The sequence below is a fragment of the Takifugu rubripes genome, chromosome 17 (assembly GCF_901000725.2).
Source record: "Takifugu rubripes chromosome 17, fTakRub1.2, whole genome shotgun sequence".
Classification (NCBI taxonomy): Eukaryota; Metazoa; Chordata; class Actinopteri; order Tetraodontiformes; family Tetraodontidae; genus Takifugu; species Takifugu rubripes.
The window spans coordinates 7,236,164-7,261,319 of NC_042301.1; the positions used below are offsets into that span (position 1 = coordinate 7,236,164).

Consider the following 25,156-nt stretch of genomic DNA (forward strand, 5'->3'; position numbering starts at 1 on the left):
TTTGAGGTTTGCAATGGCCATTGAAAGAGTTTATCAGAAAGACATCTGCTCTGAGAGCCGTGGAACCTGTAGAAAGACTTTTGGCCAGAGAGGACCTCTATCTACACAAGCCCTCACGAATACAAATTGAATACAAATTGTAAAGAAATTCATAGAGAAACATCGTGCATGTTTGGGTGCTATATTGTGCACGTGCATCATGGCGTTGTGCATTGGCTTTGAGTCCACGAAAGCTTAATCTCTCTTTTCTCTTTTCCATTCTTCGAACATGACAGCAGCCAGACAGATCCTCAAGACTGCAGCCTTTTATTTAATCCCCCTCTTCTTCCTTCCCTCCGCCTGTCATGTCAGAGCTGACTGAAGGGGAGACTCAAACTAACTTTTGTTCTCCCACTGATGCACATAAAGAACAATATTTGCATCTCTCCATCCAACCCACACGGCTGCTACTATTAGCAGTAACAATTGTCTTTTCCTCCGTCTATCTATAGTTTATGTAGACTGGTGTCCACATTGTACATATCAACATTCATATACAGTATAGTAACCTTGGCAATATACTGTACATTTACTGTGTTTATTGGCCATGTCATCTTCCTTCTCCATGCCTGTGAAGGCTGTCACATGCACTGCTGATGGTGGCTCCTGGTTAAGGGTAGAAGAAAGACTGTTTAATAATCAAGAAACAAAGAAGTTTAATTTAGTTTTTCTGTCAGGTTATTTCACTCCTGGGCGCTGCTGTTTTCTTCTTCCCTCAGGTTTGATCCTCAGAAGGGCTTTTGGTGCCAGCTCCTCGAGGGAGGAAGAACAAAATGTTTGGGAAAGAGTAAAGGGAGAAAATACCCCCCCATGGAGCCACAGGTACCATGCTCCTCCTCCAGTTCTGGCCAATGAGGAAAAATGACACAGTGATAGAAACAGCACACACCTAAATCAAAGTCATGCCACAAAGCCCCAAATTGTGGGTGGTTTGGGGGGTCTGCAGCTCCTGACATCAAAGTCAAGACTCTGGTTTAAGATGACAACAGTCTATATTTCTCACAAATCTTAGCTGCTAATGTGAACTATAATTTAACTGCCTATTGAGAAAACAAAGAATGAAAAGATTTGACAAAGGTTTTTCCATCCTCTTTAATGGCTTAAGATCCACCCACTTTGTACTAAATGCCCTCACATTTGATGTGGTTTCTTTTGTTCTGGTCTTTCTGCCCTTCACATCTTTGTGTGCCCGACCTTTTTCCCCTCAGGCACATGCGTACCTGTCCAAATACTACAGGGAACACAATGTGGAGCTGTCAAAGCTGCTGCATCGCCTTGGATTGCCACTTCCCTCCTGGCTCAGAGAAGAGCTTCAGAAGGTCAGCAGCATTGATCATCTTCTGCATATATACCGGTAATATTCAAGTGACATACAGTAGAACAGGTAATGTCTCATAAACAAACCAGGATGGAACCATGGTACAGTCCTTCCTGACCTTTTACTGCAATGAAGAAAAACAAAATTGTGACAAATAATTATTCTCCCACCTCACATCCTTTCCCTCATCCCTATTTTCTTTTCCATCCCCTCTCTCTCTCCCTCTTTCTGAAGGTTAGATAAGCTTTGCACCCGTAAGCCGAAGCTAAAGTCATGAGGTCAAAGATCAGAGGTTGATGAGAATCAGGATCAGGACCCCTGAGGCCTTTTTTGGGTACCCTTAAATGAAATCAAGGCCTTCAGTACTTGTTTCAGCTTGGAGCTGTGAAGCTGCTGAAGGAAGCAGATGTCATGAAAAGGCAGAGAAGAAAGCAATGAACTGAGGAGCAGGACAGCTCTGGGAAAGGTGGAGGGGCTAGGGTGATGACACAACCTAAACCATGTTCTAAACTCCTTTGAGTGCCACATGCTGCTTTTATTTTGAAGTTCCATTTTGTAATAGCAAAACGGCGCTGGTCAGCTGTTCATGGTCTTTCTGACATGAGGTTCTCTAAGACTCCCCCTGAGTTAAAAGCAATTCCTTTCTAATTCATTGTGGCCAATTTCAGCTGGCTTTGCTGTGGCCCTCACACAGGACTGAAACTAAAGCCCCAAGAAAAGTTCAAGATGGATTTCATGTCCACTGGTGATGTCAGCATGAGGACTATGTGGAAGGACAACTGGACAAAACTCAAGAAATCTCCCAAACTCCTTCCCATCATAGTTGCTGTAACTGCCTTTTTTCTGCATCATTTGTATTTCCTTGTATCGTTTTTTTTAAACCACCGATCTTCAGTTTGAAGGCAAAAACAAACAAACCTTAATGTCAAACCCAGAATCCAACATTAAAAACCAGTGAAAACAAGTGAAGGCTCAGCCTCTTGTTTATCTCTGAGAAAACCCAGGTGAGCCTGGGGGCGCTTGAGACGCATGTGGCTCAGTTGGACGAGCAGCTGCATCAAATATCTGCTAAAACTACAAAGAGAAACCACTTCATCACATTCAGGCTACACACACGTCCTAGGGACACTGTAAACATCCTGCCACACGTTGATTGTGCTGTTACACAACACGTCACAATACAATGCATGACAGCGCAACACCTCACCTCACTACAACACAACACAACACTGTACCACTACTGAAAAGTGGTAACAGCAATAACGGACCAAATCAATAACAGATTTACAGATTAAGTAAAATGTGATGGAAACCACAGCTTTTGAAACGTGTTCAAATGGGATCACGACAAAAGTGTGTGTGTTCCTCCCTTCGATGGTTAATCAAGGCTCAAACTGTGGACGTCTGGTCTTTCGCTCAGTCTTTTGGTTGACTTTGCTGCTGGAGAATGACTGTGACCTTCTGACATTTCTCTCTTTGACTGAGTGTCAGCACCATGGCTGATTTTCACTCTCTTGGCAGACTGGCAGGTTACCACTTTGAGGACCCTGCCAGTTTGTTTTTAAAACTATTGAACCACTGCATCAACCTTCCAAAGCACAATTATCTTTAGTTTATTATTATGTTTGTCCATTTCAACTTAGCCTGTGTCTTTCTTCACCATACGTAGCAGCCAAGTTGGCTGTGTCAGGCTGTTGAGTTTAGATCTGTTGCTCCAGTATGCTACAGTAAATGTTAAAGGAAACATTTGACATAACTGAAGCAACACGACATGAAATGGGCTCAGTAAGTCTCTCAGATTTAGTGCAAACATATTTGAGAGCTCTGGGATCTGTTCAGCCACAGACAGGAATAAAAGTAATTACAATCTTTTGATCAGTTACAGGAGATGTTATTGCATTTGATAAATCTAAATGAATGTTGCACTGTGTGATTTTGGCCGCTGGATGGCGCCCTCAGTGGAAAGGCTCATTTACAACATTTGTCCAGTGGAGCAAAACCAAAAATACATTTAAAAAAAACAAAAACCCGATGAATAAATGTATACGAGCATTAGCTGACGCGCTAATTTTCTTGGTTTAACCTCGCTTTACTGAATACATATCTTCTGCCTTTATAGTTTACAAGTACTTACATATTTAACATGGTTTCATTACCATCATTGTACAACTTTATTGTACTTGTTGAAAAGCAAGAGATTGGTGGACAGTAGGAAGAGAGGAGAGGTACAGTGGCAGCATATCAAGTTATCAAGTTTTGCATTGTGCTTCATACATTAGTCTTTCATTTAATGATTCAAAAGAAGTGAGAGCTACAGTAGCACCCAAAACCCTCTTGTTGGGGGAACCAAACACTTTCCATTGAAAAATGAATACATAATTTGTTGAAAGACATCTTCTTTTACATTATGTTGATGTTTTATTCCTCGTCAGCCTTTTCATTGATTCAAGTTGGTCCACTCTGAGATGATGCTGCCTCATCAGTGAGGTTGCTGCTGTTGACAGTGTGCATGAGTCTGACTGTACATACACACCCGACAAATGTCGGAATAGGTCAGATAAAGTGCAACGACATTAACAAAAATATGTATTTAAATAAGTAGATTATTTTTTACAAGAAGACACAAGAGACACACTCAAACATGAGAACTGCCAGAAGGCTGACATCACCTGGGTATTATTCAGCCACTAGTTTGTCCTCCTTCATCTTGTTAATAACAGTTGCTTCATTAACCTGATACGTCAAAACTGTTACTGTGATACAAAAACACCAAAGCCATTTTTCTTTGGAAAGCTTATGAGTTGCAAGTTGACTAAGACATGTGGTGTGTGTCTTCCCATTAAAACAATTAGCAACACAATGGAGATGATCAAAAACAAGACGAGAAGAAAACGGTAAATGAAGTGAAGTGATTTCACCTTGAGAATGTTGACTATACAGAGTTGAAGATTACACATCAGCCATTACTACAATGCCTATGTGTTTGGCCCCTTGTCTTTACAATGTAGTTGGAAAACAACAAATGCAAGAAATATTGCAGCTAAAGACACAACGCTGCAGCAGGTAGAAGATGAGGTGGGTTTGATTAACTCCTTCAGTTGTGATAAAATCAAATCCTTCACATACGCTAAAAGACCTAAACCGAGCAAAAAAAGTTTTCCTCTTCATTATGCTTATGTCTATAACACAGTAATAATAACAGTTTATAACACTGATCAGTCTGATATTCATGAGCAGGCATTCACACACTAACCACAAAATATGTCATTTGTTGCCTGATGGACAGAAAATGTCTGTGGAGGTAAACCAGAGGTCGTCTGTGCCACTTTATTTAGCATAGATTATGTCTGCATGGCTTGTCTGTCCATCCGTCCAATCACCTTCTGGATCCATACGCTGAAGGCAGACACTTTGGTGTAGACGCCGGGTGACTGTTGTGTCCGGCAGGCGTGGCCCCAAGACGTGATACCATAAACCACCCACTCCCCACCGGGACGCTGGCACACCAGTGGCCCGCCACTGTCACCACGACAACTATCCACATGCCTCTCTGGATGCATGCTGCCGGCACAGAGCATGCGGCTTGTGAATGCACCATGGAAATGCTGCTGGCAGAGGCGACGGGGCAGTAGGGAGAGCGCCGCCTGCTGAAGGGTCTTGGAGTAGGAGCGACCTGAGGAAGAGGTCAAAGTGTGTGAAGCCTGTGGATGGCGCTTTCACCGAATTTATCCATGAATTTAAAAATAACTGGGAATGAGGACAATCAGGATTTAAGTTGCTATCAATCTTTTTCCATTATGTCCTTCATTCTTGATGACTCTCTGTTTCTCGTTGTTGTTCTGTCATTGACTTGAGTTGGTTTCAGATCTTTGTTTTTGAAAGATTTCAGGAAAATTCAGTGTTTTAACACCATTTGCAGAAAAAAACATATTCTTCCTCTCCGAACTGCACTGGGTGGATGTTTAGATATTGATGAGGGGAAGAATTTATTCTAATTAACAAAAAGATCACAGTTGTGACCTGATCAAGGTTTTTTTAGAGGTTTTGCCTTGGAAAAAAAAAACACCATATTTAAACATCATCGTCTCCCCCACCTTTAACCAGCACAATCCAGCGCACCTGTGTCTCCTCCCGTCCAGCTGTTGACCCCAGTGCACCTGTGTCTCCTCCCCGTCCATCCGTCTAACCCAGCAGACCTGTATCTCCTCCCCGTTCATTGGTCTAAACCAGGGGTCGGCAACCCAAAATGTTGGAAGAGCCATATTGGACCAAAAAAACAAGAAACAAATCTGTCTGGAGCCGCAAAAAATTAAACGCCTTATATAGGGCTTATAATAAAGGCAACACATGCTATAAGTGTCTATATTAGCTGTATTACCTACTTTCCAAATGATAAGTGGGCTACAAATACATAATGAGCATTCATGATTAAATGTTTATTTTCCCTGCAGCATCCTGGAGAGAATGACGCACCACGTGGCTTTAAGTTTAACTTCCATTATAATGAGATGTTGAAATTAAATATTTATTATACACATTTATACAGCATTGGAAAACTTTAAGAATGTTTGTCACGTTTTTCCTCCTACAGAAATTATATTAAAACAATTTCCATTTTCATATTTTTGGGAAAAGCTCCAGGGAGCCACTAGGGCGGCGCCAAAGAGCCGCATGCGGCTCCAGAGCCGCGGGTTGCCGACCCCTGGTCTAAACCAACACACCTGTGTCTTCTTCCCGTTCATTGGTTTAACCCAACACACCTGTGTCTTCTCCCCGTCCATCTGTCTAACCCATTGCACCTGTGTCTCCTCCCCTTTCATCGGTCTAACCCAGGGGTGGACAAATCCAGTCCTCGAGGGCCAGATTCAAGCCAGACTTTCTGTCCTACAGGTAAACACTTTCACCTGGGGTTCCATTCAGCCAGGTTTTGCATCCTACCAGGGAGAAACCACTTTCGCCAAGTGAGGCGGAACCCCAGGTCTGTCTTGAATTTGGCCCTCGAGGACTGGATTTTCCCACCCCTGGTCTAACCCAGCACACCTATGTCTTTTCCCAGTTCATTGGTCTAAACTAGCACACCTGGCTCACTGTTCATCATTCTAACCCAGTACACCTGTGCCTCCTCCCTGTTCATCCATCATTGGTGGATTATCCAAGTGTGGATTACTCTTCGTTGGGATTACTGCAGGATTAGTTTGGTGGCAGATCTCAGTATGAATAGAAACTGTCTCAAATAAAGTTTTCTGCTAATTGTACCTGTGCTGTTTGTGTGCTGCATCTGGCTTCTGATACTACCTGTGACACACACATGAGATGATGAAGGTCTACATGCACAAGCCCACCTGTGTCGCCCCAACCGGTGATGTGGCAGTTGCTGGCCTGTTTGAGGACTCTCTCCCGCTTCACAGGAAGACAGACGGGAAGAACATGTCGACTAAATGACGCACACTCGCCTGGCATCTGGCCCAGTGGCCCCGGCAACAGGTGAACCAAGGCCAGGTCGTAATCGTTGCTGTGGTAGTTATAACGTGGGTGGAGAATAATCTGATCCACGCCATATTCTTCCTCATATTCTTCAGGGACCAGAGAGTGATAGTCCCCCACTCTGACTTTATACTGCTTGGTGATGTTTCCATACCTGCAGGGTTGAAGGATGAAGACAGCTTGACAAAGGATATTGAAGACCAAGTTCTTCCGTAGGTGAGTATAAGTGTCGATGCACCGATGATACAAGAGACCAGAGAACAGGGGCTTATTGTCCACCAACAACCAAAAGAACCTAAACCTGCTACATCTCTATCTGTCAGTCCTAGCATCATCACTCCAACATCCATCTGTGCATCGATCCATCTGTGCATCCATCATCCATCCATCTGCCCATCTGTGCATCCAACCGTCTGCGCATTCATCCATCCTTCTGTCCATCTGTGCATCCATCCATCCAGCATCCATCATCTGTGAACAGGGACTTATTGTCCAGCAACAACTGAAAGAACCTAAACCTGCTAGTACATCTCTATCTGTCAGTACTAGCATCATCACTCCAACATCCACCTGTACATCTTTCCATCTGTGCATCCATCATCCATCCATCTGTCCGTCACCATCCATCCATCTGTGCATCCATCATTCATCCATCTATCTGTACATCCACCCATCTATGCATCCAATCATTTATCTTTCCATTCACTCATCCATCCATCCATCCATCCATGCATCATTTTTGCATCCATCCATGCATCTGTTCTTCCAGTCTTCCATCCATTCATCCAAACATCTGTCCAACAGAGGTTCTGGAATCAGAAATACACTCTGGACAGATCACTTTACACAGATGCATGCAAGCACATATAGACGCACGCACGTACGCACATACACCCACATACATAAACAAGGTCTGAAACGCTAAAAGTGTACAGAGCGTAGACACGATCACTGTGTGGGGGTGTCTGTTCCAGGACTCATGGAATAACATCATCTGTTCCATTTGTGAATATGAAGGAGAAGGGTGGGCAAACCTCTGCATCCATTTACAGCTAGTGAAGTGTTTCCGGAAAGATCGCATGACCCTGGAATGCTGAGACTTTCCTGGCAGACTATGAACACTGCTGACCGGCCAACTATGTCAAGTATCTACACATAAACACACACACGAAGACACACCAAAGTGTCTTCCAGCTAAACCGGTTGACTTCAGATTATCAGACCTGATCTACAGTTAACTCGGGATTTGAATGGAGTGAGAATGTTTCATGCTATCACTCACCTGTCCCTTGCTGTTGACTACAGCTGAAAATATGCCAAGCACTCAGCAAAATACCTTTAAGTTATAAATAGGATTAATATGTGGAGAGAATGACATCACATCAATGTTTATGTGCTTATGATGACTGAGAATAGAAGGGCTAATGTCACATGAATGTGTTAGACACACAATAGTCTGTGCTTGACTTTAGGACCAGCAGACAGGAGCTTAATATCTGTGCGTGATTGCAGGAGTGTCTTTCTTTGGCTGTTCCCTCACTTGCGTGCTTTCTATTTAGAATAGCTGGTGAAGTTGAATGTAATTATCGTGATCTTTCTTTTATTGCAGGTATGCAGAAAATTGCTTTTCAAAGGTGTCATGACTGACATCAGTGGTGGAATCTGATGACCTGGTGATCAGGTGTTTTTAATGTCTAACGGCAGTTAGAGAATTAGTCCCAGAGAGGTACCTCAGGTTCAGATGATAGAAATAGTAACTCTAATACCCACTGGTTCCAATCAAGGAATGAAGAACACCCAATATGTGGAACCTTAAAGAAGATTGACAGCAGTAGGCCACACCGATGCCAATCCTGTCAGCTCAGAAAAGGAAAGTCAATTCACAGGCTACAATTCACAGACTCCCCAAACCTAGGCAACAGAAGATCAGAACAACCTTTCCTGGCCTGATGGGTCTGCACCTCAGCTGCAACAGATGGTCAGATGGTTCAAATGGTCGGCTAATAATTTGGTGTAAACATGCATCCATCCTGCCTGTATCTACGATTCAGGCTGTTGCTGGTGTAATGTGGGGGCCCCTCAGTTGCAGCCGGTCAGCATTAGTTATTTACTATTTATTTTCAATACTACAGGATCAGAAACATCCTAGAGGAGATTTTTGAATACAAATTCAGATGATTTCTTTAACAGAATTGGTTAAATGGTTGTATAAGAAGTTATGCTTATTGATAAATACTAATAGTGATGAACAATGCAGCATGGTAATGTTTATGCCATGGCAGACATAAGCATTAATGTATGGCATTAAAAAAGAGGATTTAACTGTGTCTGCTTTAAAGGTTCCTGATGTGGCAACAGAAAAGGTGTGAGGATGGCTCAGGAAATGGTACTGCTAAGTCTTGAATCTTTAGTGGTTGTAGCAAACTGATGGCGATTTTAAGAAACATACAGTCAAAGATGCCAAAAATAGGCCTGACAATGTTACCTGTGCTGTGTATATATCAGATCCTGGTCCAACCTGGGCTTTGTGCTTCTACCACCAATTATCTTTCTGTCCCTGCTGTAGAAATCAGGGGATGGATGGATTTCCTTCTTGTGGCTAGCAAAAACCTCCTCATACAGTGTGCATTAAAGCCCGAAAAGTGGGGTTTTTGCATGTGAAGAAGGAGTTTCAAATAAAACTTCCTCCCACTGTGTATTTCTTGACCCAAACAAGTGTGTTTTTATGCTCACTTGCTATAGGTTGAATATTGGAGAAAGATCTGTGCCATGTGAAGCAAAAGAGCACATATACATCTGAAAGTCTGCATGGTGTGTTTGGGGTATATGGTTTGTTTCGTATACATGGTGCGTTTAGTGTGCTTGATATACAGGGTGTACATGGTCTGTTTGGTGTGTGCATGAGAAAATAAGTAAAGCACGTGCAGTGTGATGATACTGTAACCTTCTGACCTCTTGAAACAGTGTGCAGAGGTGAGGACCCAACAGGTGTTGATGAGAGTTGCTCCACACACCAACCTCCCATCTCCACGAGATCCTCGCAACCGAATGGAAGCCTGCCATGGCCAGCCTCCCCTGGAGACACCCAACCAGGCATAGAAACACACACACACACACACACACACACACACACACACACGCACATACATACATAATATAGCACTCCAACTTGACACAGTCATATTTAATTTGATATTCATGCTCATTTAAGCTGTTTTCCATCTCCTTGTCTTGAGAACGTGTGTTCTATATAGCTCTGGCAGGCTTCCGTTGAGCTTCCATTGGCCCCCAAGTTCCTCCAGCCTACCTTAGAGAGTTTTCTCCCCCTATGATTCGGCGCTGGCGACTGTGCTCAAGCCGCAGACCACAAATTGCTTTGGCAGAATCTGACAGAGACAGAAAAGCCTCAAATGAATACGTGTGATTGTGTGTCTTGTGTCTGAGTGTTTTGATTACAGACGCATCCATTTAGCTGTCCTGAAACAATGATGCTACTCTTTAGCAAAGAGAGAATATATGAAACAGGAGTAAAAAAAGAAACATGGTATTGGTCATAGTGAAGAGAAGTATGACTAAAAGCACATGTGCTGGGAACAGATAGCAGCTCTGATGTGACACCAATAAAAACACCCTCTATTTCAAAACATTCACAACATATGTCCAGATTTTCTGTCATGATCAGAGCTCAGGAGATTTCTTCTGTCCTTTGTTTGCCATTCTTTTTCAGTGTGAAGCATCAGAAGTACTTGCTAAACATGTTCTTAGCCTCTCAATGTGCACAGATTAAACAACACGGATGGAAATAGTTAGAAACTGAAAAACAGACCTTTGACCTCTCTGTAGCTTGGCTGTAATTCCCCGTAGTCACAGATGACTCCTGCATCCTCACTATGGCGGCAGTTGTGCGTGCCAGGTGTCTGTTTGATGCAGTCTGCAAGTGAACGCTCCTCACCGCTACACTTGACATTGTCTACATGGATGGGCCCCGTCCCTGCCCCGAAGTATGCCATCACACGGGCCTTCGCCACCCCTCTGTGGACGACAGACAGGTCACACACACTTCTACTATTACATAAAATGGCAGGATGAAAATCACCAGAAATACATTACAAGTGTAGATGATGATTTAAACATTCCAAAAAGAGGCTCAAGACTAGTTTTCCTAAAAGAATCGAAGGTTAAACGGATGGTGATTTGTTATTTAATCCTGACTTTCATGGTAAAAAAAAAACACACCCTGTCCTACAGTTCATCAACCTGAGTAACAATAATTCCATTTATGGTTGAAATGTGTACAGGACAGCCTGAAATGTGCCAAAAACACATCATAATAAAGTTGAAAACTCCACAGCTGTCCATTGTTTTGGGATGTTGGACCTTTCTTCCTCTTTAGTTCAATGTAGTTTTCAATCTATATTACGTGTGTGGGTTTGCTATGAAAGGATGATATAGTGGGATGGATGTTATGGTTGGACACTCTCTAGCTGTGACACCATTCTTCCCAAAGCACTGTCATAACACAATTATCATGACCTCACTTCTGATTTTGATTAGCAAGCAGCTAATACAAATGGGTCTGTGCGTGCAAAAAAGAGAGACACCATCCTGTAGCAACAGTTCTGTAGCAACAGAAATGCAAACATGTCCACACACATCGAGCCTTGCGTAGTGGGAATGTGGAGAATGAATTGTTAAACTGTTGGTGGACCTATTTTACAGAGAGTATTATTTGGTGGACAGAAAAGGATGTGAACCACTTCCACCTCCACACCATGGGGCCATCACCGTTTGTCACTGCCGGTCACAGACAGGAGGGAGATCAACTACTGTACAGAACGGTGCCAGACTAATGCATGAGAATAACCCCCAGAGGGGTGACACATGGCAAAATGGTGGCCATTTGTTGTGTTAATGTATTTGTTATCTATCTGTTTCCTGTTTGGGGAAAAGGGCGCTGTCTCTGAGGGAGGTCTTAAGAGGTCACCCAGAGAATTCAGTGATTTCTTACTTGTTCACAATGTAATTTTTGCTCCAACGCGGTCGTCTAAACAGCTGACCAGCTCTTTAATGGGGTGTTTATCTTGGAGCTGCTAAAAGGGCAGAATTAAAGCTTCTACTAAAGCATGGCAGCACAAGGTCTGGCCAGAGGCCGTCAGCAGTTGCAGAGCACACAAGAATACAATGAACATGTTGGGATTTCTGGGTTGTGTCTGTCTTTGGCCTGCAGGGTGCGGTGTTGAGCACAATTGGGTGCAGCTGGCACTGCAGGTGGGCGCACCTGTAGGCAATTTACATCTTGCTGCCTATTTAAGCAGGTTGTGCCTGCCTGTCAGTGCCGGGGTGTCTGTTCGTGCCGGGGTGTCTGTTTGTGTTGGGAGCTAGTTTGGGTTCCTTGGTGTTGGCTCCTGTTCCTGTGTTCCTGTTGCCTTGGAGGGTCGCTCCTATTCCCGTGCTTCCGGTTTCCCTGGAGGACCGCTCCTGTTCCTGTGTTCCTGTTGCCCTGGAGGGCCACTCCTGTCCCCGAGCTTCCGGTTTTCCTGGAGGGCCTCTCCTGTTCCTGTTCCGTGTCTCCTGGAGGACCGCTCCTGCTCCCCTGCAGTCTAGGAGGACTGCCTCTGCCCTCAGGGTCTCGGGGCACGTTCGTGAGGCGAGCGTGTCGCGCCGGACTCCCGGGTCCTCGCTGGTCCAGAAGGACTGCAGCCGTTTGAGGACTCACCGGTGTTCCGAGTTCCCGGCAGTCCAGGGGGACTGCGTCTGGTTTGGGAACTCGCCGATGGACCTTGGAGGGGCAGACGCTGCCTCCTAATCGCCAGCAGTCCAGGAGGACTGCTTTGTCGCCAGTGTCTCGGGGCACGTTCGTGAGGCTAGCGTGTCGCACTGGACTCCCGAGTCCTCGCCGGTCCAGGAGGACTGCAGCCGTTTGAGGACTCACCGGTGTTCCGAGTTCCCGGCAGTCCAGGGGGACTGCGTCTGGTTTGGGAACTCGCCGATGGACCTTGGAGGAGCAGACGCTGCCTCCTAATCGCCAGCAGTCCAGGAGGACTGCTTAGTCGCCAGTGTCTCGGGGCACGTTCGTGAGGCGAGCGTGTCGCACCGGACTCCCGAGTCCTCGCCGGTCCAGGAGGACTGCAGCCGTTTGAGGACTCACCGGTGTTCCGAGTTCCCGGCAGTCCAGGGGGACTGCATCTGGTTCGGGGACTCGCCGATGGACCTGGGACGGGCGGACGCTGCCTCCCGATCCCCATGCGGTCCAGGAGGACTGTTTCTGTTGTGTGCTCCCCTTCCCTGTAAATAAAGCCCTTGACTTCTCCACCACTGTGTCCTGGCCTGCGTTCGGGTCTGCTACCACAATGTATCGTAACAGAACACAGCTTTTGGAATTGTAATTTATTGTAGAATACTGAAGGTCTTTCCACTGCAGATTAAGTTCAGAATGAGGTAAAAACTGAGAAGGACTGAGAAATGGAGAGATGAATGATAGACACAGAAAGTGGGGTGATATAAGACAGATGCCAGGTTATTGTTGTTGCTAAAATGGTAGCAAATCTGGATTCAGTTTAGGGAAAGGGCTCAGATTTCAGTTCCACATCTGAAAACTGAGCTTTGGGAAAATATTGTACCTTCTGTTTGAATCATAGCCTGCAAATGAGAGTCACGAGGAGGAAAGTTGCACTTTGAGTACTTACTCAACCCACATAAAATTTAGCTCTTCCATCTCGTTCAAAATGTAACCCTACTCTTTATGGTACAAAGAGTGTAAATTCATTATAAATGAAAAGGTGATTTGTTTTTCAATTAATATCTTTAGTATTACAAATTGAGAATTTATGAATTTGTGGCCTGTAAATTTCTTTGTGATTGAATGATTGATTGTGACAGTTAGCCTTCCCTTAAATTCCCTCTCTTAGTTGCATAAAGACATGTCAGCTCACCTGTGCTTCAGTGCATGCGTTAGCTGGCTTTAGAATGAACTGTGTGCGTGTGTGATGTATGATTTATGTCCTTTTTTAATTTGAGTTTTGAATATCAATTAGCAGGTGTGCAGAAAATATTGAATATCATTTCAATGCTACTAAGCTGCTCTAGTCTGTGTTACAAACCAATGTTCCAGTCCCAATTTAATTGTCTGAATTAATTATGTTAGAAATTAGGATCTTTTCGCAACAGTAGGCACACATACCTGAATCCCAACTGCCGGCAGATGACCTCAGCATCACGATCAGTCCACCCATCATCACAGACTGTGCCCCATTGTCCAGACATGTAGAGCTCCACCCGGCCTTCCTTGGGGCTCTCCCCTCCCACAAGCCTTACTGGCACACCTAAGACACAGAAGTATAGCATGTTCAAAGGTAGTTAAAGATGAGAGTGCACACTGGTTTCCTGGCAAACCTGAGCAGGCAGGCCAACTGCTTTAAGGAATCGGGCATGTGGGCTCATATTCCGCTCACACGATAACATCCAAGAACATCTTTTTGGTTTTATGCATACAACTAATGCGTCCAGAGGAGAGACCTGTCACTGAGAGGAGACGCTCTCTCTGTCTTGGCAAAACTCCCACGGCTGCATCTTTGGTTTTTGCTGGCTGTTTTTTTAGCCCACACACTATAGACTCACTAATAAAACCACTGAGAAAATGCACGAGAAGGGCGAGATTTAGACCGTTCACTGTGGGAATGTTTACAACTTTGTTGGCCTTGGCTGTGGGAGAAATGCTCATGAATACGCTCTGAGTTAGAAACACACACAAACACACACACGTATACCCACACGCACACATCCAAAACAGAAAAAAGGCAGGGCGAGAATGAGGGGGGAAGAGAGAGAGAGAGAAAAAGAGTTCAAATTCTGGTTTACTGTGTTATCGTGTGTGTTCGTGTGTTTTTGTTTTCATACATTTATTAATCACCTGTGTTAGTGTCCGTCACTGGCAGCTTGAGGATGGCAGGCTGGTCCCCAGCCAGTTGAGATTCCTGCAATGAGTCACGCCTGGATGTGGTTCCATAATTGATTTGGCCTTATACATATATACCACCTGTTGACATGGCTCTGATCCTGAATCATTGAACACCTGCATGGTAGGAGCAAAACTCTTCCTCGTGCTACTTTTAGATTTCCTGGAAATTTCTGGTGGGTGTTTACCTGCCGAGTTGCAGTGATTGCCAGCAGTTCTCGGCAGACAACCACTACCTTGCCTTAAAATCAGGGCTCTGACAGTTATTTTGTGTTGGATTGGAAATAAATGCCTCTAAATGCAGTCTCAGCTTGGACCCTGCCTTTGGGATCTTCAAGAGGTATCCATGCACACAACAGATTCTTTACAGTAATCTGATCACACCTGAGTGTTTGTGCCTAAGATGTTGTCATCAAATAAACAAAATTGATCATTCCAGACACAAAACCCATGGCGTATCCTCCTTGACCCCAACCAGGTCTCATACATTCAACATCCAGACAGACTCAAAGACTGAGGTGAAATTTCAGCCACTGCTGGTTTTTACCGCTCTGCTCCCACATATTTTACTGGTGTCTGGAGGCTGTCATGATTATGATTAATGGCCATGCTGGTCAACCCTTAACACAACTGGATCAATGTACACTGAAGCTAATGCAGCTCGGCAGCTGACCGTTGTTTGATTCAGTTGTGACAGGTTTTTGGTTTTTTTTGTTGAGAAACTGTCAATTCAGGTGAAAAAAAGTGTATTAGAGACTTGAGATTCTGTATGATCTAATTTCACATCTAGTGAATAGATGCATTTAGAATTGATGAGGTTGGCTTTCTCACTAGTTCAATTTTCTGGACAAGGTTTCTAGAAGAGAACTAGCAGGGTACGTTAGCTATAAGGTTCCTTTTACAGTTATAAAATGGCCCTTTTTACATGTAGTGCTACTGGCCTTGTTGTGCAGAGGCCTGTAGTTCAGGTCTGAAACAGCCAGGGGGGTCATTAGCACATATACTTTAGAGCAGCGGTGGGAAAATCCAGTCCTCGAGGGCCGTATCCAAGCCAGACTTTCTGTCCTACAGGTAAACACTTTCACCTGGGGTTCCATTTACCTTGGTGAAAGCGGTTTCTCCCTGGTAGGATGCAAAGCCTGGCTGGATTCCAGCCTTCATGGATTGGACTTGCCCATCAGAGGAGGTCAAATCCAGTCCTCGAGGGTTGAATTCAAGCCGAGATTTACATCCTACCAGGCAGGAAATGCTTTCACCAAGGTAAATGAAACCCCAGGTGAAAGTGTTTACCTGTAGGACAGAAAGTCCGGCTTGGATACGGCCGTCGAGGACTGGATTTGCCCACCTCTGCTTTAGAGAAAGGAGGTTTGACTATTTAGACAACAGAGAAGAATTGATCATCCAAGAGTCTGAGCTCATCTCAGCCAAGTGAGAGTAATGTGTGGTATCTGCTATAATGCTAATGCCACAGTCTGTTGTGTTGAAATTATAGCTGTAAAAAAATCAGCTTGTAGGTAGATGATTGTGAAATTGAATGAAACTCTGCAGGTTTGCTGAATTAAGCCTCAGAACAGGGATGAGAAGCTCAGACATGCAGAAGAACTGTACAGAGGAGCCAGCTAGGGAGACCTGGGAATCTGGTATTTCAGCAAGCATATCCAGACAGGATGAGACCCAAAGGCAAATTCAGGACAGGCTGGATTACATCTCTCCTCTTGCATGTCTCTCAAAGTTGTAGAAATGTCAAGGGAGATGATGGTGTGATGAAAGCAAGATGAATCACAGTTTCTGCATTTTTGGATGGCTGATCACTTACTGTACAACAAAACATGTAATTTAACTGATTTACCTGCAAGTTTCAGAGCTTGTGGAAATGGATTTCAGGTGATTTTACATTTACATTTCCCAGGTTTATGAAGGCAAATGAAGCTTTCAGCAGGTGGTTACCTGATCCCTAAGGCATTTTAGTGTTTTTTGCTATACATGAACACAGGTATGAGGAGTGGCAATCTGAGGCAAGGCATTCTAGAATAATGCGTTGTGTAAAAAGGTACCTAAGAACAAAAAACATCTGAGCTTCTTACATCTGTATAGACATTGTCAAGACATTGCCAAGTTAGAGGGAATGGGTAGATTTCTCTTTGACCCCTTAAAGAATATGTGTCAACCTCAAGGCCTGCAGGTCATATCCGGCCTGGAATAAAATTATATTATATTATATCCGGCCTGCAAGATCCTTTTACATTGATCTATTGTTATTAATGGCCTGGCGATATGAAACACTGATAACACACAAACTACAGATCCCACAATGCAGCGCAACAGCTGCCTTGCCTAATGATAGGTAATGTACCTGGGAACATTTCTGCTTCATTCAAGTCAAAAGTATGTTAATGTTTGCAAATCTATTGTAATCAGTCCTTGCCCTTATGAATGGCGAAAAGAAAAGTTGAGTCTGAAAACAGAGCCTTTCACAACTGATGGGGGCTTAGTATATGTATATTGACATTGCCGATAAACTCGTATGTCTTATTTGTGGAGCTAATGTGGCTTTAATTAAGTACGGTATTTTCCGGACTATAAGCCGCTACTTTTTTCCTAAACTTTAAACATTGCGGCTTATTCTATGGTGCGGCTTATTTATGGATTTTTCTTTCACTGCTAGGGGTGCTCTAATCGGAACTAGAATCAAATCTAAGAAAAATCAATGCAAAGAAGAAAATGCTACTTTTTCTTTAGCAGATAGAACATGGACGACAAATTACCAACTGTTAATTATTTTCAAATCCCCGCCCCTTCATCATGGAACCCACACGAAGAAGTTTGTATGATGCAGGTTTTAAGTTGAAGGCCATTGATCTAGCTAGCCAGGAAGGAAACGGCGCTGCTGCACACAAGCTTAGTGTTAATGAATGTATGGTGAGACGTTGGAGGCGGCAGCGGGAGGAGCTAATGCAATGCCAAAAGTCGAAAAAATCTTTCAGGGGACATAAAAGCAGGTGGGCTGAACTTGAAAATGTTCTGGAGGACTGGGTGAACACACAGCGAGCAAGTGGCCAAGGTGTATCCACTGTACAGATCCGACTTAAAGCCAAAACAATCGCCCGCGAAATGAATATTGAAAATTTCAAAGCGGGGCCGTCATGGTGTTTCAGATTTATGAAACGTAAAAACCTGTCCATCAGGACACGGACCACTCTCTGTCAGGAACTCCCCCCTGACTATCAGGAAAAAATTAAAAACTTCCATAAATTCGTTGAAACAAAGATACAAGAACACTCCATCGGACCAGACGACATAATAAATATGGACGAAGTACCTTTGACGTTTGATCTGCCTCTGACCAGGATTGTTAACAAGACAGGCGCATCATCTGTGTTGTTGAAAACAACAGGCCGCGAGAGAACGTACTTCACCTGCGTTCTGGCATGCACGGCATCCGGACAAAAACTTCCACCACTGGTGATTTTTAAGCGCAGAACTATGCCTAAAGAACAACTCCCGAAAGGCATAGTGGTCAAAGTCAACACCAAAGGGTGGATGATGGAAGGCCTTATGAAGGAATGGTTAACGGAGTGCTACAGCAAGCGCGCAGGAGGATTTTTTAAAGCTGCACTCTGGGTTGAGTGGGATACTTGGATGACAAGTGGTGAGAAATCATTCACAAAAACCGTCCACATGCGAAAAGCATCCTTTTCTGATGTCTGTCAGTGGATCCTAACAGCGTGGAGTGATGTTAAAGAATCCACGATCACCAACGGGTTCCGAAAGGCTGGACTGCTACGCGAAGAGAGCGGCGCACCTTCAGAGCCAACACCGGAGGATGATACGGAGAGCGAGACAGATGTGACGAAGCGCTTCTGGGGTTGTTCAACTCCGACACTGAAGAAGACGACTTCATGGGTTTCAGCGAAGATGATTAAAGTGACTTGTGATTTCAAACACAGGAGAAATGAAGATAAATACTGGTTATTTTCTCTTGGTTCTGTTCCGTTTTAATCAACAAAGTTGCTGCCGTGATTTAAAGGCGCTGTTAGGAAAGAATCTGTTCAGGTACTTACATGTACATTTACAGTTCAAAATCGTTCTGTACATGCAGTAAATATCTAATTTTTCAACATAAATATCTGCGGCTTATAACTCGGTGCGGCTTGTATATCTTTTTTTTATTTTTTTTTTTTAAAATTGAGCGGATGCGGCTTAGATACAGGTGCGGCTTATAGTCCTGAAAATAGTCCGGAAAATAATCTAATCTAAGAAGGCACTTCGAGAGAAAACATCAAGACAAGGTGAAAAACCTGAATGCAGACCAGAAGCTACAGAAAGTAGAAGTTAAAGAAGAATCTGACATCTCAGCAGACATTTCACCAGAGCAAAAACACAAAGCTGCTGTGAAAGCAAGCTTCATTGTGGCAGAAGAGAGAGCCAAATAAGGACGGCCATTTACCGAAGGAGAGATTCAGAAGAACTGTATGCCAAGCATCCAGCTCTGACAAAACAGGATAAGAGCAAAGAGAATTGAATGTTTTGGTTTGTTATTTATTTATTTTTTATTTTTTTTGCTAGAAAGCAACATTTTTATATTTCCAAGGTTTTGGGATCATGCTCATATTTTGAATTTCTATGATTTTGACAGGAAGCAGATCAGAAATATTTAAAAGGTATATATAGTTTACATTAATTTTTATAAAATGGCCCATGAACAAAGAAAACCAAATGTTTTTATTTATTATTTATACATTTGTGGAAAAGCACAATTTTTATTTGATTTTTTTCATGGTTTTTTGCAGCATGTTCATAGTTGTAACTTTTATATTTATGACAAGAGATATGTTTATATAGAGCTAAGTATTTTAAGTTGTATACAGTTTAAGTTTATTTATTGTGGAATAATATTCCTCTCTGTTTTCCTATTCCTATTCATGTTCAAAAAACATTTACTTTTAGTGTGTTCAATAAATGTTTATCCCGATTGTCCCGTGACCTAAGGTGTGCTTTGAATTTTGGCCCCCAGTGCAACTGAAATTGACACTCCTGCCTTAGAGGGACCAAACAAGAATGTTAAAAAAACAAACAAAAAGAAGAGCGATGACCCAGACCATCAATAAAGAACAACTTGTTTAATTAATCGCAGGGGAATAGTGGGTAAAATCTATTAACCTGTATGTTATCAGTCACAAGTTCCTAAATCTGATAGAGGATGCATTAGTTCACCTGCCCACTCAGGCTAACTTACGAACGCATGAACACCAGGATAGGCTGGGGGCCCAGTCCGATTGGTTGGGAAAAGCTGAACACTTCCACACCTTCATTTAAGTCTGTTTCAATCTCATACCAGCATTTTGAATGTGAAACAAACTGCTGGGAGAACCTGACAAGAGCTACAGTTGCTTGTTTGGGGTGATATTAGCTGCAAACAGAATCAATCAATCAATCCCCTTCAGCTGGATCGTTCCCCACAAACACAAACGATGGTCCTCTGGCCATAGATTGATAAGCACCTGTATCTTCATCACTTCCACATCTGCCCAAGACATGTTCCAGCATGTTCTACATGCAACCTACATCGTAGCACAGAAGGGAGGGGTTACCCCCCTCCCTTCGGGGTTCATGGTTGCCACAGCCATTGATTCAGAGTCAAGCTCAACATGCTTTATTTAAAAAAATTATCAAATAACATCCTATAGAACAAAGGTTTCTGTGTAGTCTCAATGGCGACCATCTGCATTTCACTTCTTGGTTATAAAAGTCCAGAAACAACTATGCATCCAGGTGCATTACATTCGAAAGTTATGCAGCGTCTCTCTCTCTCTCTCTCTCTCTCTCTCACACACACACACACACACACACACACACACACATACATGACCTGCCACATTTTCACTTTGTGCAGCATTGAAAGGATTCTTACTGTGAGGAAGAGTTTCTCTGCTGCGCTCGGGGTTGCAGGTGATGCTCACGTCTTCCTGGTGTGTGCAGTCATGATGGAGCCATTCACTCCTGATACACAGCAGCAAACTCGGCTCTTTTCCTGTGCAGCTCACATCATCTAGATGGATGGGGCCTGACCCCAGCCCAAAGGGACGGGAATGGGTGGTGTTTACTCCCTCCGGATCAATGGTCTCACCTAATCTACATTGGAGAAAACAACAAACAAAACAGAAAAAAATATTTTATTATATTTGTTGTAGATTTTACATCACATTAAATGTTCCATTAAAAGTGCATAAGAATGTTGATATTACCTGTAGCCAAGCTGTCGACACGCCACTTGAGTGTTCCAGTCTGTCCAGCCATCATCACACACCGTCCCCCACTGACCATGGTAAAAAATTTCAAGACGTCCTTCGTGGCCCACAGCACCTCCCACCAACCTGACAGTACCGTCTGAGACAAATAAAGACAAAAAGAGTTAAAGTAACATATAGAACCAGTGAGGGAAGAGGTTTTTGCTCTCGCTCCTTCCTTTGTTTGATCAACAGTTGTCAGAAATACAGTTCCATTTATTTCCATGTCTAAACATTAACACAGGTATGAGGGGTGGCAATCTGAGGCAAGGCAATGTCTAGTTACATTTATATAGTACATTTATATACTACATTTATAAGTTACAAACAACTCTTTACGCTAAGGGCTATACACCACACAAACACTACTCAACATAAAACATCAGCCCAAACTCATAAGGAAAAGGAATCACAAAATGTAAACACGTGTCTGCAGAGGACACAGATAAAACATGGTGATTAGCATCAAAGCTAATGGTAGTAAAGGATGGATAACAGATGATTTAAGTTCCAAACACTTAAAAATCAGCTCTATCAATCTTAATTTCAAAACAGTCATTTATTGTGTTTTGTTGTCCCAGCTGAGAAATGACTGACCCAGACAAAGTTCCTTCAGAGTCCCCTTCAGTGGTTCCAAAGTTGGTTATTGTAAGAAAGCTGTTCTTTGCCCTCTTTTACTCTTGTATGATGCCATTTCCACCTTGCTAATACTACAGATTACTCGGTTGAGCTGTGCACAAAGGCACAGTCTAGGTATTGTGAAAGGTAAATAGGCCGAAGCTAACATTATCGACATTATCAGTTATGCCTGTGCTGGACAAATGCTCGATCCACCATACTCGATCCAATACTCGATGTGAAAGAGATATTTTTCCAAAACCAAAATTTTAGGTCTCTTGCATTTATCTTTATCATCTTTAAATGGGAATGATTCAATAAAGTATCTTACCTAACATTTGCTTTCCTTTGCAATCAGGTCAAACATTGCACAATATTTTTACAATCAATATTTAGAATTTTAAAAATTTTATCGTTGTGTCTTAAAACCGCGGGATGTACGTGTTGTTCTACCTGTGAGTGGGCTGCAGGACACTCCTGCATCCTCAGAGTGCAGGCAGTTGTGTTCCCCCCAGGCACTTTTCAGGCACTGGTCCAGGGTCAGCTCATTGCCTGTACAACGTACCTCATCCAGCCACACACGGTTAGAACCCTTTCCAAAATGTGCCTTGCCCCAAGCTCTTGCCACGCCACTTTAAAATAAAGTATTGATAGGAGAGAATAAAGGTTTTAACCTGAGGTTATGTTGGGATGGTAAAACCAGAAGCAGGCTAAGCACCTCAATTGCCAAAGGGTTTTTGTTAAATCTGGGAAAATGTATCTGATTGATGATGCTTGCTGTGTGAGAGTGAGAAGGATACTTTTAGGCCTAGACAGAAACCAAGAGCCGGACACCCAAATCAAATCAAATCGTCTTCTTCCGTCGTCATTCAGTCAGTTCTCAAAATCCGAACGTACAATAGTTATTAGCTGTTGTTTATTAAATTGTGTGCAAGAGTAGCCACTCACCTCAGCCCAAGTTGTCGACAAAGCACCTCTGCGTCATTATCGTCCCATTGGTCATCGCATATGGAACCCCACTGTCCAGCATGGAAGACCTCAACGGTGCCTTCTGTGTGCGACAGACCTCCAACGAGCCGCACAGGGAGTGGCAAACCTACTGAAAACACCGAAAAATTAGCCAACAATTATAAGAGATTTCAACAAGTCTAAATCCGGAAGAGGTTTTAACTTAAAGACAGATTTCATACAACCTTGCTGCTGCGTGCAGGTTATGGCTGCCAGCAGAGAACACTCCCCTCCGTTCCAGGTGATCTTCGGACACTGGAGCAGGTCTGTCTCATCTCCTTTGCAGTGAACAGCCCTCCAGTGTATTTTGGTGTTCTTTGGAGAAGCCAGAACAGCTGCCCATGCGTGACCTGACATTCTAGAAAATAATCAAATATTGAGGAGTCTCATCTGTCGGGAACCAGTAACAAAAAGGTGCTGGCCAATGATCTCAACTGACATTTAGCCTCCCTCCTCTCCCTGTGGACTTTTACTCACTCCTCTGTGCACATGCACACGTGCCTGTGTGCTCATGTGCATGCTAGTGTTGGTTTCAGTGTCACTGAAACATTAAAAGTGAGACCTCTGACATGGAAACATTAAAAGTGAGACCTGTGGGTGTGGGGGTGTGTGTTTGTGTTTGTGAAAGGGGACAAAGAGGAACTGGCAACAAGGTAATAAACAGAGCACTTATGGTATTTAAATACCTCTCAGGATTGGGGCTTTGGAATGCTGGAGTCGCACAGACAAAGAGCACTTGGAGCACGATAAGTTCTCTAAAGTTGTCACCAAAGTTCCATCACACTGACTCTGGTCAGATTTCTGAGGAACACTTCATACTGTAAATGGTAATAACACATGTGTCTACGTATGTGAGAAGAGAGCAGCAGCGTCAGGTCAGTATGAACACATATGTGTAGGCGTGTGTACTCTCTGACCCTCTGGCCAGCTGTCTGCAGGCCACTGCAGCATCTTCTCCCCCCCATCCCTCGCTGCAGACTGAGCCCCATGCTCCTCCAAGATAGACCTCCACCCTGCCATCCAGTTTGGAGCGGCCCCCTTGCAGACGAACAGAGCCTGGGTGGAGGGTAGAGAAAACAAAAACGTGAGGTAACAGACATGAATCATGCCTCACAAAACATACAGAGTGGGCGGTTCCTATCAGATCTCTGAGGATGATGCTGTCTGGGTATCAATAGCGAGTCTGATGCTGATTTTAGGCTTTATGATATGTTGACAAGTTGTACTGTTTTGAGCTTGAATTTTAGGTCCGGACCTGTAAAAGGTGTATGTAGGTCATGAAGAGGGCTGTTCAGGAAGCAGTTTATGCATCCTTAAGCACTCCAAGATTTTGGAGATTATTAAAGTAGTACACAATTCTAAATTAAATCGTGGCAACTCTATTAAAACTAACCCGAAGATTACAACTCACATTCTGCCAGCACACTAGCTGGCTAAAAATACATCACTTGTCCTGGTGCCAGATGGAAATCATAGTGTCATAGTGTCAGCTTCACTACTCTCATACTTCTTTCCCGTTAATCAGAACTGCAGATTCAAATGGATGTCAGAGATAATTTCAGTGGCAGATGTGATACGGGTATTAATGAAGGTGTCTTTGTGCAGAAACCTTCACCCTAGAGAGTGCGACGCGTTCTATATGTGATCGTCCTGACGACTGAGCTGTGCCAAACACTAGCTAAGCCACTCTTGTTGCCTTTAGAGCCAAATGTGCTCACACTAATGCGCTTTCCATTCGCTTAGTCACGCCTTAAATTGTGATGGTAGCTCAATAATATTAATAAGGATAATAATAAAAAATAAAAATAAGAATATGGATAAACTACATTAATAATTGCTGCACGTAATGCCTTATGCTATTGTTGACTTTTTAAATGAGAAAATTAGATTTCATATGCTGAGTCTTGGTTTTCTAAAAGAAGGTCTGTTGGCCTGCATGTCTGCCCTACCTTGTTTACAGTCGCAGTAGCCCCAGTCCACTCTGCCTCTGGGGTTCCTAAAAAAGCACCAGGGTCTGATCCTGCCGTCCGGATTGCGACATTGGTTGTGTTCTCCTAACCCTTTGCCCGGGTAGCGCTCCCTAAAGCCGGCCACACCGGTCCAGTTCATGCACTGGTGGCCAGACTCGGTGACGTCTATCGCTCCGCGGTAGAAACCGTCTTGTCTGCGGCTCTGGACGCAGGCCGAGAACGGCGAGGTTGGTGCGGGGACGCTGCCGGTGTGACCGAGGCGGCTGCCCGCAGCCAACAGCGTGGCCGCGAAAGAGAGAAAGAGCAGATCATCAATCATGTTGGTTCATACGCGACCAAAATCGCTGGTTTTTAACCATCAGCTGAGAAGATCTTCATCCCTCATGGAGACGTTCTTTCCCCAGCTGTGCCAGGACTGAGGGGCGAGAGAGGAAAAGCGATGAGGATCAATCAAAGTCCTAAAGGCAGGGAGTCACCC

At 43.7% G+C, this 25,156-nt stretch overlaps 2 protein-coding genes across 8 annotated transcripts in view; one reads left to right on the forward strand and one right to left on the reverse strand.

Annotated features, from left to right (window-relative positions):
* Positions 1-3,348, forward strand: part of ndst3 (N-deacetylase/N-sulfotransferase (heparan glucosaminyl) 3) — a 49,241-nt gene extending 45,893 nt beyond the window's left edge. For 3 of the 5 annotated variants that reach the window (XM_029850140.1, XM_029850139.1, XM_029850141.1), the window contains 2 exons: positions 759-861; positions 1,248-3,348. In XM_029850140.1, coding sequence (XP_029706000.1) covers positions 759-861; positions 1,248-1,397 — 253 coding nt within the window. In that variant the 3' untranslated portion in view covers positions 1,398-3,348. The remainder of the gene's footprint in view (positions 1-758; positions 862-1,247) is intronic. The other 2 variants (XM_029850143.1, XM_029850142.1) reach the window with 2 other exon arrangements.
* Positions 3,349-3,504: 156 nt separating this feature from the next.
* On the reverse strand, positions 3,505-25,156 carry prss12 (serine protease 12). Of its 3 annotated transcripts, none has more exons than XM_029850144.1 (13): positions 24,658-25,156; positions 23,626-23,764; positions 22,894-23,066; positions 22,649-22,799; positions 22,154-22,332; positions 21,041-21,182; positions 20,707-20,927; positions 14,022-14,163; positions 10,668-10,873; positions 10,149-10,227; positions 9,794-9,916; positions 6,700-6,995; positions 3,505-5,030 (listed from the first exon to the last, which is right to left on the reverse strand). In XM_029850144.1, the coding sequence occupies exons 1-13, from the start codon at positions 24,995-24,997 to the stop codon at positions 4,699-4,701; spliced, it is 2,523 nt and encodes an 840-aa protein (XP_029706004.1). In that variant the 5' UTR covers positions 24,998-25,156; the 3' UTR covers positions 3,505-4,698. The 3 variants fall into 3 exon arrangements, with proteins under 3 accessions (XP_029706004.1, XP_029706005.1, XP_029706006.1); XM_029850145.1 differs by having other exon boundaries at positions 22,649-22,796; positions 24,658-25,093; XM_029850146.1 differs by lacking the exon at positions 24,658-25,156 and adding an exon at positions 23,148-23,526 and having other exon boundaries at positions 23,626-23,758.